Genomic DNA, 14024 nt, shown 5'->3' with positions numbered 1-14024 from the left:
TTCGACCAATGGAGAATTTGTTGCTATCAAGTGAGATTGATATTTTTATTACCCTCTCGAGTTTATCTCAGTCCGATATTGTATAACTGTGATCTGTCCGCCGAGGATTGTTTGGGATCTGTTATCGTTGTTATTATCCCTTCTAAAATTTTATTAGTTTTTAAGTGTTGGTTTTGTTTAGAGGACTGTCGACTATAGGTTAGCTTCCTAGAGCATAACGAGTTACAGTTTGAATTTTACGAATCGGTCTATTTGGTTCCCAAATTCTATAACAATTCTTTACTTTCATTATTGAACTATCTCGGCATATGTTTTCCTCGCCTATCAGATCACAGTTTATTTGTGCAACAGCGAAATTTCGAATATCGCCTTGCGTTCTCCGAAAGAAAAGAATCGTGGAGTCCACAAGACGTAACGATTTTTTACTATTATTATTGAACTATCTCGGCAGGTGTCTTCCTCGCCTATCAGATCATAGTTTATTTGTGCATTTGCGATATTTCGAATATCGCCTTGCGTTCTCCGAAAGAAAAAAATCGTGGAGTCCACAGAACGTAATAACAAATTTTTTATAAAAAAAATTTTTTTTAAATTTTTTTTTGCATGTGATAACTTGCGCAAAATAAATTAATTTTTACTATATAAACTTTTTTTAAACTGTCGGAAACGTCTCAAAAATCGTGCGGACCGTTACGCTGAACACCCCATATATGTATATTAGAGTTATTCAGAAAGTAATCCCCCACATTTTTTTCTCAAAAACTATTTATTTAACAAGTTTGAAAGGATGTGTAAAAGTCTTCGATTTTTGCCCCCAGCCGGCAAGTAAAATTTGTATGCTTTTTTATAGTTTTTCGGCTGTAGAATCACGTGGTGCAATTAGTTTTCCATAAACATGATGGGAACATACTTAAAAATGTAAAAGGAATGAGTGTTTTTTGCGCACTGTTCTATGGCACACTGACCACATAGGTTTGCAACTTTCCGAAGCAAAGTACACTTTACCTCGTTCCACATAGATTTTCTATATCGACCGGTACTTTTAGTAATTAACGAGATCAATAATTGTACAATTTCAAATAGACTTATAACTTTTAAATGGTGTGCAAAAAAACATGTTCCCAAAAGAATATGTGCGCAAAAGAACGGTGTCCAAAAGAACGGTGCACAAATAAAATGTGTCCAATCGAACAGTGCACAACTTCATGTGTCGAATAGCACAGTGTGCAATTTCAACGTGTCCAATTGTACTGTGCGCAATTAAAGACTTCTCTACCAGCTCTTGTTCCGTCCACAACACCACTGTGTTCAATGCTTGAATCGCATTCGTTATCTTTAAATCTTGTACCGCAGAGATATCTATAAGTTATATCTTTAGGTAGGTCCAAAGAGATGTATTCGGAAAATGAAAGCAGCTAAGATACTTCAGCATATACAAAATTCTTTGCTCCTGTAGTAAAGTGTACATAGGAGAAAGTGAGAGGATAGTAATCACACGCATAAACGAACATCAAAATGCAGTTATACAAAAACATACAACACAATTATTTTAGTGATTTAACCAAATCTTTTTTTTTTAAATCAACTGTTATCAAAATATATTTTCTTTAATTCTCTCTCCTTTCCCTCTACCATGTATGTAAGTATTATACATATTTCCGTACGTGACAGTGTTGCAAATATTAATTTCAATACATAACTCTAGGCAGCAATCTTATAATAATATGCTGCAATAAAATATTTCTTTGAATAGTGCAGTTGATTTGTCATTTGATTGTTGGTTTAATGTAATTGATAGAATGGTTCGATAATGGTTTGATTGTTGTTGAATATTGTTGATACTGTTCCATTATTTATGGTTCGTTAGTGATTTAATATAGTTAAAAATAATTTAATAGTAATTCGATTGTTGTTTTTTTAATGGTTTGATAGTGGTTCGTTAGTGATTTAAATATTATTATTGTCTATAATAATAATTCATTATAGGCTAACTTCTTTTTCTTGTCATGGTTACGGATTGCGTGGGAACATACTAATTTTTATTTTGTTATCTAATGTACAGAGTAAGCGTCCATGCTAATTTTAATGCCATACATACCCTACCTTTTTAACGAGAGAATGCCTGCTTCCATGGTGTTTATAAAGTCTCTTGCAGTTGTATAAAAGAGGTGAAAATCGTACCAATTGTTATTAAAGATGCCAATTAATTACGATCACACTCATGCGTATGTGTTGCATCCCTGGCTCGTTCCAAAGTCACGAAATTACGGTCGAATCGGTGGACGGCGATGATCGACTTTCAGGATCGCCGTCGTTGTTCTTCCGTCGGAAAGTCGAGCGGGACGGTGACTGCCGGAACGCGCGTCGGTTGACACGCCGAAATTGTGGTGGACGTGGGCGGATCCTCGGATGTTTGTGAGTTTGGTGGTATGGAAAGAAACGGCTCCAGATTCTCACGAAGGTTTATTCACGATTTCTTCAGCGAGAGCCGAATGACAGAAGTTGAAATTAGATCGAAATCGCCGCGTCGGCGATCGCTATACGCGGTTCTCTCTGAGATCGAATGTCCGTTGGAGATGACGGGCTCGGGTTTTTGCGGAGGCACCTCGGGGTAGCCCGCTACACGAAAACGCAACTGAATTCCGTCGATAGCGTGTGAGTAGCACGTGATTCTCGGTTGAACTGATAACACGACCTTGGCTGGCTGATTCGTACAAATCGTCTGAGACGAAAATCAGCTGACAATCGTTACTCATGTGTTTCGGAGAACGTGTGTTTTCGAGGATCCAATCATATTGCGACACTTAATTCGCACGATGCTATTGTCGAGCGTGAGGGTCATGATTTGTTTTCGACTTTGTGCTGTCGATCGACCTCGAGTATTTTTTCGGTGCGGCGGTGTATTGTGATGCGAGTCGACGGTACATTCCGAATATAATCGATCACACTACTCTTTGCATGATTCTGAACAGTATGCTTTGCAATAGATTTCTCCTACTCGTCATCCTTATCCTTTGTAGACGCTTTGCGGTCTACCTTCCCAGTCCGATGCGGTCCTCTCCGCGGACACCTCGTCTACGAAGCTCCACGCGGTCCTTCGCGAATCTCTTCTCCATGGACGTACTAAGCGGTTTTCCTTTCCCCACGAACCCTTTGTCCATCGCGCGGATCTCCGCGCGTGACGTCATTACCCTGCGCCCACAGACTTCCCTGCTTCTCACCCTTCCTCAAAAGACCTGAGTTAGAGATTCGAGTTCCGATTGCTATATAGTGAACTTCAGTGATCTTATACTTGATCTATCTTGTTCTTCCTGACTAAATGTAAGCCCGCTCAGAGTTTCTATCTGTTTATATTCTGGACTTCGTTAACATTTATTTGATTCTCTTGGTTTGAATTAAATTATTGAGACATTACTCTGTGCTTTTGACTGTTTCTATATGTCATGTGGTCAACTTTCGCGATATATTGACTGGCCGGCCTTATAGCTGGCCTTTGTCTTTTTGACAAACAGTATGTCTATTCAGGATCCTATAAAAAGCTTCTCTCTCAGGCCTGCTACATTGTGCACTGACAATGCAAATACCGCTGCATCTATAAATGACTTCTTGGCGAAATCAAACGAGAATAAACTTGATTTTATCGCAACTTTTCTCCTGATTCCAACGACAGCATGGATTTAAAATCTGCCGCAAATTATGATACTACATCGAAGTCTTAGTCATTTTGAGTCATTCCTAATGTCTCCGTTGTGCAGGGAGAGGCCTGTAACGAGCAAGGTTCTACTATTTGGTTAAAAAATGTTAACCCGTTAAAGAGGGTTAAAAACGGCAGAGGATAGTGGTCTCGCATCTCCCTTCGTCCTCCGTAAGTAGAAAGTCTGTGGAAGAGGAGAATGCGAATTTTGTTCCAGGTAAGTCTTCTCAAACTTTTTTTGGCAGTAGGGCTCAAGTTCCTTCAGTTCCTTTTAATAATAATAATAATAAATATGACATGTGCTCGGAAGGACTCTTTGATGTCGTAATTTATTCGACGGCTCTTCAATCGTCCCTATTGCGGTGGGCCTTTTTATTCCATTTCGAAAAAAGAGATCGTTGAAATAAAAAAAGTAGGCTTTTCTAGCATTAATGTACAATTTAGTCGCGTAAAGCAACAAATACTCTCGTCTCTAATTCTGTGTTCTTAAATCTAAAGAATACACGATTTTTATCCCCCTTTCAAGATTAAGAGAAAGAGTATCATCCGGAATGTTTTGTTGGACATGTCCGAAATCCTTAAGGGCATAGACAATGATGTTGCTTCTGTAAGAATACTAAAAATAGAAGAAACAGACATTTTAATCTTTCTGTTTTTTCAAGTGCTGATTCGCACTCGAGTATTGTGCTTTCAAAGACTATCTTGATTAATTTAAAAAGTCAATCTCTTCCCAAGTATGTTTACTTTTATGTATATGGTGAGACATCCAGTTATGCCTTTTGTTACTAAGACTTTCTTATATTCTCTTGTTTCCGCTTTGGACATTTGAGCTCGCAATGCAAAGGCCATGTCCACTGTCAATTTTGCGGTGAGAGGGCTCATGGCAGTGCTGAAGTTTGCTCAATGATATATATATATATATATATATATATATATATAGACGAAGCATTCCTATTTTTTTACTGTAGCAGCGAGTGAAGCCAGAAATTGGCAGAATACGACAGAGTGAAATAGTTGTTTTGACACTCTTCTTTCTCACTCTATCGTACAGAAGATAAACATCGGCGTACATTCGGGCCTGCATCTCGATCTGGGGTATTCCCGCGAGAATCCCCACGGCCGCCCAGCTCACCGTACGGTAGCCCCTACATACCCTGTTGGCCACCCTTCTCTGGACCTGATGCATCAGGTCCTTGAATTTCCGGGTGGCCTCCATTCTTCCGCACCATACAGGGGCCCCGTACAGAGCCATGGCGTGCACAGCTCCGGCATAGAGGTGGCGAACCCTTCCGTCCGGTCCTCCAAGGTTGGGCAGCAGCCTGCTAAGGGCCATTGCCGTTTTTTCAACTCTTGGAGCCAGGCGACGGAAGTACTCGCCAAAGGCCCATCTGCCATCCAAGTGGAGACCCAGACATTTTATCTGGGTCCCCACCAAGACGGGGGTTCCATCCACAATTATCACCGTCCTTGGTGGCACCCCATGAGTACCGTCATGAAAATAGACGGCCTCGGTTTTCTGGGGCGCCACCTTTAAACCCACTCCTTTTATCGAGCGCACAACTCGAGCCACCGCGAGGTTCGCCTTCCTCGCAGCATCCCCCTAGTTGTCTCCTCCGGCCAGCACCAGTGTGTCATCCGCGTAACAAATGGTGCTGCAGCCGGAGGGGAGGGCAGTCCTTATAACCGAGTTGTAGGTGAGGTTCCATATTAAGGAGACGAGGACCGACCCTTGTGGAACCCCACAAGACATTTCCCTCTCACATACGTTGGCCTCTCTGTCGTTGTATGTTAACTTCCTATCCCTGAAATAGTCCATCACGATGGCAGCCAGGTACGGGGGGACCCCGTGATAATTCAGGGCCGCCTCGACCTGGTGCCATGGCAGGGTGTTGAAGGCGTTCTTTATATCCAAAGAAACAGCCAACAACACCCCGCCTTCCTCCACCACGGCCCCCGCGATTGAGCACACACGGAGGATTGCGTCCATCGTGGATCGCTCGGCGCGGAAGCCGTATTGTTCGTGATGTAGGTTTGGACCCTCCAGGGACAGGTGCTGGACGAGTCGAGTGGCAATAATTTTTTCCAGTATTTTGCCCGCCTTGTCCAGTAGACAGATCGGCCTGTATGCAGAGGGTGTTTCCTTCGGTTTGCCCTCCTTGGGAAGAAGGACTATTTGGACCCTCTTCCACACTGGGGGGAAGGAGCCAGTTTGTAGACATGTATTGTACAGTCTCTTCATTGGCTCCATTAATTCTCGGAATGCAAGGCCCCAGATCTTCCCGTGGACGCCGTCTGGACCGGGAGCTTTACCGTTCTTGATCCTTTTGACGGCGTCTTTTATTTTCCCTCCCGTGATCCCCATCTCGTCGTTATCCCACTCGAAATCAATAATGGGCAACGGTTGTATATTGCCCACATTCCGAGCTGGGAAGAGTGAATCGATTACCTCTTCGACGAAATGGGGGTCCAGTAAATGGTGAGATATCTGAGCTTTTCTTATAAGGGAGTCTCCCAGGGCTTTATTTTGCCCCCTACTTTTCAATTTATACCTCTCCAATTTTTATTCTCTACTGACTGATAATTGTCCTACAATTTGCAGATGATTGTTCTACGAGGGCAGTTCGATAAGTCAGTGACTTTTACAAGATATGGCACTCAAATCGCAATCTAATTTTATTTCTGATATTTACCATCTTATTTAAGTATACACACCAAGTTTCAAGTAGATCTGTCAAATAGAAATTTTTTGACAGCGTTCTAAAGCGGATAAGTTTGTGTTTTTTGCTAAAATGGAAAAAAATGAATTTCGTGTGCTAATAAAACATTACTTTTTGCGTGGAAAAACCATTAAGGAAACTGAAGAAAAGCTAAAAAAGTATTATGGGGACTCTGCTCCGTCGCATGGAATGGTTCACAAGTGGTTCACTGAATTTCGTTGTGGTCGTACAAGCACGAATGATGCTGAGCGCCCGGGACGTCCGAATGAGGTCACAACTGAAGAAACAGTCAATAAAATCAATGATATTGTATTGGACGACTGTCGAGTGAAGATACGCGAGATAGCCAAAATGGTAAACATCTCAAACGAACGTGTTTTTAATATTTTGCATAAACATTTGGGCATGAAGAAGCTGTCGGCCAGATGGGTGCCGCGCTTGCTCACAATCGACCAAAAACCACAACGAAATTCAGTGAACCACTTGTGAACCATTCCATGCGACGGAGCAGAGTCCTCATAATACTTTTTTAGCTTTTCTTCAGTTTCCTTAATGGTTTTTCCACGCAAAAAGTAATGTTTTATTAGCACATGAAATTCACTTTTTTCCATTTTAGCAAAAAACACAAACTTGTCCGCTTTAAAACGCTGTCAAAAAATTTCTATTTGACAGATCTACTTGAAACTTGGTGTGTATACTTAAATAAGATGGTAAATATCAGAAATAAAATTAGATTGCGATTTGAGTGCCATATCTTGTAAAAGTCACTGACTTATCGAACTGCCCTCGTATATGTTAGAATGTCTAGTCTTTGTTTATCGTTGAGATCTCTCGAGAGGTCAGTCAATAGCATCTCGGATTTTTTGTTTTCCAGGGATCTCCTAATGTCTCCTACTAAGTCTGCTCTTATAGTCCAGTCGGCATGTCGTTTAAAACGGCCCAATTTTAATCGAATAATTAGGACAAAGCTGGAATAAATTTTAATCGCTTTGTTTGGGTGTCAGTAATGACATACTAAGTTTTCGACCTCCTCCGTGATGAGCTTCAGCCGCCACCTTGGAAGAAAAGGGTGAAAAATCGATTTTTCGCGAATATCTCAGTTTCCATTAGACACACTTAGGTTAAAAATAGTTCTATACAATATTGTAGGAAATTAAATTCTCTACAAAAAGGATTATATAAGTTTCTTTTCTACGACATATAGTTTTGAAACTAGAGCAGGAAGAATTCGGGTACTTTTTACAACAAACGAGTTTAGCGACTTATTTCGCCATATCTCACTTATCAGAGGCTATAGTGTACTTTTGAACCCATTTCCATTCCACCTTGCGGTAAAGTTTTTTTTTAGTATTCCCCGTAGGCCTAATTTACTTGTCTCAATTACTCAAATCTTGTACTTTTTAAAATGGAGGGTTGACAAATGTCACCTTCCACATCATCTTCCTTTTCTATAATATTAACATTGTGATCTGCGTTATCAAACACGAATTTAAAAAAATATTGCATTACAATGATTGCGATTGTATCAACGATGATGCCTCTAATAGCTTAACTTTGTCGTATGTAACGCAAAATCCCAAAGCCGATAAAATATTCAAGAGGTCTTTAGAACCAAATTTTTGAGAAACAAAAACGCCCCAAAACCAATATGTAAAGGTGATAAAAAAGATTTCGGTTTACATTGCGATTTATTTATTCTTCGGTTATTGTGCGCTCTTAGTTAAATTGAATTTTTGTTAATTTTTTGAGTTTACATACCGCATCCGTCGACGTACGCCCCGCATGCCGCCGTTACAATTTAACTAATAGCGCACAATAACCGAAGAATAAATAAATCGACTAGGCTCACACACACGAGATGCATTTAGAATGCATTAGGGATTCTTACGGCAGGAACTGCGAGGAGACTTACTGCGAAAGTCCGTTGTCGTTACGCCCGGCGGTCGCGTGGCGGATAGACGAATGAGAAGCTTTAACTAATTATGTATGTAGGTTGATCCTCAAGGATCAATTAAGTTTGCTTTAGAGAGACTTCATGTTTATAAAACTGTATTATGAAATCAATTAACTCAGTTTATATTAATAGAATCACATAACTAATGTATTATTCGAATTTATTATCAGATGCTGAGGATGGTTCAAATCTGAAGTTCAGATTCTAAACCGAAACGTACAATAAATCTCTAACAAAAATAAATAAATAATTAATTAATTAATTATGTATTTGAATGAGTTTTATTTGGATATTAGCAATAATAACTGCTTATTTTATTAAATAATTGTAAATACATTCGCTAACTATACATATCTACATATTTGACAGTTTTGTCTGTAAGATATGAAATTAATAGCAAATTCCTTAAAGAAATATCATGTGATAGCTTGCGTTTTATGTATCACGTAAAAGTAAAAATTGTCCACTTCTAATATTAAAAAAAAAGAAAATGTTATATTGAACAATGCGTGTTTATAAAAATATTAATATAAGCAATCTTATTTTCGGATAAATAACCTTTATATCAATATTAACAAGAAGGGCGATAGTCAGTTTTCGCCTTTAGCACTTTGCGTTGTGTCACCCCTGAGCGCGCCAACTTTAGGCGGTCTGATTCGTTAACTATAAATGCTTATAATTCAAAAACTATTATAGCCTCGACATTTTGGTATTAGGATTTTTGTCTTAAAATGATCTCAGAAATCTACCCTGAAGAGTTGATCCGATCTTTACGGGACACCCTGTATATTGGGTTGAGTAAAAAGTAATTTCGTATTTTGCGGGTAGATGTCATTAAAAAAGAATATTTGATGCTAACTTTATTTATAACCTGACAAACATATATTACTCTAAAACGCTATGTTTTCCCGCGTATTTTAAGAGTTTATTATTTAAAATCGGTTCAGTATTTTTTATTTGGCGACTTTGTAAACATGAAGCAAAACAAGCAGTATTTTCGGTGTTTAATGTTTTCTTATTTTCGCAAAGGAAAAAACGCAACGAAAACTAAAAAAAAGATATGTGCTATATGTACAGTACCCTCCATAAGTTTGGAAACATTCTATAAAAGTATACAATGTAAAGAAAATACATAATAAAATCGATTTATTTTGCTTTGTAAGTGTTTATTTAACTACAGGAAATCAAAATGAAAGTACATATGTATATCGTCATTTAAACGTCTTACGATATATTTATACCAAAAATCCGCGCAGATCGCTGCCGTGCGACTATTTATTTGTAAAACGTAGGGTTTCCAAACTTATGGAGGGTACTGTATATGAAGAGGATGCTATAATTGAACGTGTGTACCAAAATTGGTTTGCAAAATTTCGTGCTGGTGATACGACGTGTAAAGATGATAAGCGCTCAGGAGGCGTTTTTGGCTGATGACATTAAAAATAATACACGTTATACGACACGAGACATCGCACAGATAGTCATTGTATCTCAAAAGACCGTTGTGAACTAAGTTATTTTTAAATATGAAAATTTTGTCTTCGAATTTGATCTAAAAATACGAAATTACTTTTTATTCAATCCAATATATTATGAATTATATTATTTTAATTGTCTATTATATTGGCATATTTTTTATTATAATTTAAATAATTTAAATAATTACATAGTTATAAAGAAATCAGGAGACGCGGTAGCGTCTCGTGCGCATTTTTAAGTATATCTTTTTTTTTTATTTAACAACTACTAACAAATAAATCTATACTAACAAATAAATTAATTATTTAGGTATTTTTGATACATCAACCCAAGATACCGCCCATCGATGGAGCTTATATTTACGGAATATATTTAAGCGGAGCCCGATGGGATTTCCAGCAAAAGTTGCTAGCCGAGAGCTATCCAAAAATACTGTGGGACCCTATGCCAACTGTATGGATAAAACCCTGCGAACTGGCATTTATCCTTATCGGAGATCGATACGAGTGTCCGCTTTATATAACGTCAGCACGTTTTGGTGTGCTCAAGACTACAGGACATTCTTCGAATTATATATTGTCAATTTATCTAGACACAAATTATCCTGTAAGTCACTGGATTAAAAGAGGATTAGCTTTACTTTGTCAGTTGGATGATTGAATTTATATTTGTGTTATTATGAAATATATATAAATAAACATTATAAATATAAACATATTGTAACAAATCTATTTAACTTTAGAAATATTATATTTGGCGTTGCCGGAAGGTTATTATAGGATCGTTTGGACGAAGGAAATAGAAACTCCCAATCTCCGAAATATATCTTGCTCCTTTTTTCAATCAGTTTGTTTATTAGTAAATTCTATATTAGCTCCTTTACACTTATCTAAATTGATTTTCTTCAAACTCTACCTCTAACTCACTCCTTTCCATTTCGCGTCTTGATTTGTTAATTATTGGCGGTTCAATATGCGACTCCCGGTACGTTCTCGCTTCTCGCTACCGGTCCTTCGTTGTCTTCATGTCTTTGATTCCTTTTCGGAAGGTGCTTAGGAGCAGATCCCTAATCGATTAGATATATTAACGTGCGCGTCTAAGGTCCGAGTGCAAACGAAGCAGGTCGAAAGTCGAAGTTCTTTGCTTGCACTTTTGCGATTTCTTGTCTTTCGCGTGTAGCACGTTGCGTTAACATTTCTGCGCGATAAGCGTTTTACGAAAAAGCTCATTTTAATATTCTAACGTTTTCTCATTTATATAAGGGTCGTTCTATAAAAATAGGAATTATTTGATAGTATTTTTGTTCATATTCCTTTTAATATATTTAATGGATTATAATTGGTTTATGACATGAAACAAGATATGTTATTATAAAAGCGGCCAGTCAGTAAAATATGTATTTATGATTTTATGAGCATCTTTCCAAAACATATGGTTAAGGGACTAGGAAGATTTCCAAGGAACTAAGATTTAGATAAAAGAATTAACGAATAAGTATTTAAAACTTTATATTTAAACAAAAAACTGATATTTTTTTTACAATAAAAAATCTAGTTGCAATTACAAAATTTCTTTCATAGGAAAACATTGAATAAGTAAGTAAAATAATAAGATAACTGCCAATAACTATCAAGAAACAATGCAAAACGCTCTTTAAATACAAAGATACATTCGTTTTAATATACATTTATCAATCCTTTGTTAGTGCTTAGTCTCCTGTCATATTGTTTTCCAGGAACTGAGAACCAGGGGACTGAGAATTTTGAGATATATAAATTAAAAATATCTCGTTTGAATTATATGTATAAAGATTTAAATAGTTGAGAAAAACTTAAAAGTAAAATTTATACATATTATATATTATAATTTACATTAAATAAAAGTTAATTGAAACAAAACTTAATAAAAACAAAATTAAACTTTTAACATAACACTTATCAGGGGACTGAGAAGTTGACTGACCTAATACGTATTTATCATAACAGATCACGCGAAATGAAATGAATAAAAATAAAAATAACTGACGTACGCTAACTTTATTTCAAACTTATTCATTCGGCACAAGTCGCTTCTTCGTTGAAACCGTATATGACTTTACAATGCAAATAATTTCAATATCAGGAGACTGAGAATTAAAACATAGGACAAAGTTTAATAATGTTTTTTATTAATAAAATAGAATTTAATAAAATAAATAATACTGTTGTTAATAACAATGATTAATATAAATTAGTTATAATACAAAAAAAAGTGTGCAAATTAGAAATTTGCACATTGCTTCCTTAACATTTTATTTCGCTCACAAAGCTCCTCGTCAGAAGAAGCTTGTTTTGAAATTAAATCATAATTATTAGTAGTATATAATAGTTTGGCTTTCTCATAGAGGAAGCTTTATGAGCGAAATAAAATGTTGACGAAGCAATATGCAAAAACCCGATATCTCAAAATTTACGGAAGTTAGAGTAATTACGCCCTTTTTTAAAAAAATTCAAAATTTTATAAAAAAAAGGACCCCTTAACTGATCCAAGCCAAATTCAATAAATACCGACCAACCTTTAATGATAATCTATTCATATAAAAAAATTTAACCCGATATCTCAAAATTTACGAAAGTTAGAGCAATCACGCCCTTTTTTTTAATTCAAAATTATATAAAAAAAGAATCCTTTAACCGATCCAAGCCAAATTCAATAAATACCGACCAACCTTTAATAATAATCTATTCATATAAAAAAATTTAACCCGATATCTCAAAATTTACGGAAATTAGAGCAATCACGTCCTTCCGTAGATGGATACATACATACACACATACATACGGACATTTTGTAAAAATGTGATTTTTCGACATTTTAAAACATTTTAAACACATTGACATCAAAAAGTGGAAAAACATTTTTTTTAAGAAAACAAAGCTTCCTTTATGAGAAAACAAAAATTGTATATAATTCTAAAATTATTTTGTGACAGTGTGTTGTAATCTGAATTCTGGGTTTGTGTGTGACACGCCAGGAAACAGATAATTTCTTATTTATAAACATTAAACATTAACAATAAAAAATAAGCCCGTAAGATGAAACAATTAATAAGAACTTTACAAGGCCTTAACGAGCAGAAGTTATTATAAAAGATGTTTATTAGAAATTACAAATTGCGGTACGTTTCGCAATTGACTTATGGCTTCATCAGTCGCATACATATTGAAATAAATTAGTCATATGAAATTATATTAATTGATTGTTAACACAAAATTACATCGAAGACGGTGCGGTATTTTTTTAAATTAAACTAACGGCGCATATCTTTGTTAAGGTCGGATGTGCTTTTCGTGATGGTCGGCCCTTTTTTTATAACTTTAGGTGTATGAGACGCATTGGGTATTGTGTTGATGAGTTTGTTGCATGTTGCAACTTTAATGAAACAATCGGTACTTATTAATCTTATTCAAATTTTTGATTGAATTAACGTCTTGAATATAATATGAACAAATAATTTGCCGATCAAGATGTAATTTTGTCGTTTTCGCGAGCTCGGACAGTGAGTCGGGATCAGGGCTCGAGAAAGGGGAGATGTAAGATACAAAATGTTTGAATTTAAAAAACGATTGTTTTATTGCCAAAAGAGAAAAGTATTCGCCTATAGGAGGTCTGTGTGCGCAAAACGCGGACTAACGCTTCGTGTGTATTTGTGTGTCGGTGTATATGTTTGCGTGTTTGCGTATCAGCTGGGAGTCTCGCTTCCCACTGGTGCGTTTCGGCGGGGTGCGGGCGGTTCTGTTGTTCGTACGTCTCGCTCGCTCTGACAAGTTCTCTCTTGTGCTGTCAAATTACGCGATCATTGCCGCGGTCGGGATTTTGGATGAATCGTACGCGGCGGTACGCGGAAATCTCCGCGCGGTGCGGTAAGTTTCGCAGACAGGTTTTGTTCCCTTGTACTTTACGGAGCGGCGCGGTTCTGTGGGAACGGACGTACGTCGGGTGACGAGAATACTCGTCGGAGGCGGAGAACTCTCTACCCCGGGGAGATTCCCGATGCGTGGAAATTTGGTCAGGACTCGCGAGCTCGTAGTCGAGAATGCTCGATGGAGGCGGAGGACGCTCCACCGCAATCGGTCGCGAGTTGCGGAGCGGGATCGAAGCATGGACGTTGAGATCGCTCAACGAAGGCGGAGTACTCTCC

The 14024-nt window shown here is 37.4% G+C and overlaps 1 protein-coding gene across 1 annotated transcript in view; it reads left to right on the top strand.

Moving 5' to 3' along the window:
- Positions 1–10504, top strand: part of LOC145946704 (dynein axonemal heavy chain 7-like) — a 200218-nt gene extending 189714 nt beyond the window's left edge. Inside the window, exon 17 of the mRNA XM_083056463.1 lies at positions 10154–10504. Coding sequence (XP_082912589.1) covers positions 10154–10504 — 351 coding nt within the window. The remainder of the gene's footprint in view (positions 1–10153) is intronic.
- Positions 10505–14024: the final 3520 nt, after the last annotated feature.

This window comes from Prenolepis imparis, unplaced genomic scaffold (assembly GCF_030444845.1).
Source record: "Prenolepis imparis isolate NDT839.2.m4 unplaced genomic scaffold, iyPreImpa1.0 SCAF_18, whole genome shotgun sequence".
In the NCBI taxonomy this organism is placed as follows: Eukaryota; Metazoa; Arthropoda; class Insecta; order Hymenoptera; family Formicidae; genus Prenolepis; species Prenolepis imparis.
The sequence above is the reverse complement of the archived record's forward strand: the minus strand, read 5'-3'. Positions and strand labels throughout refer to the sequence as shown.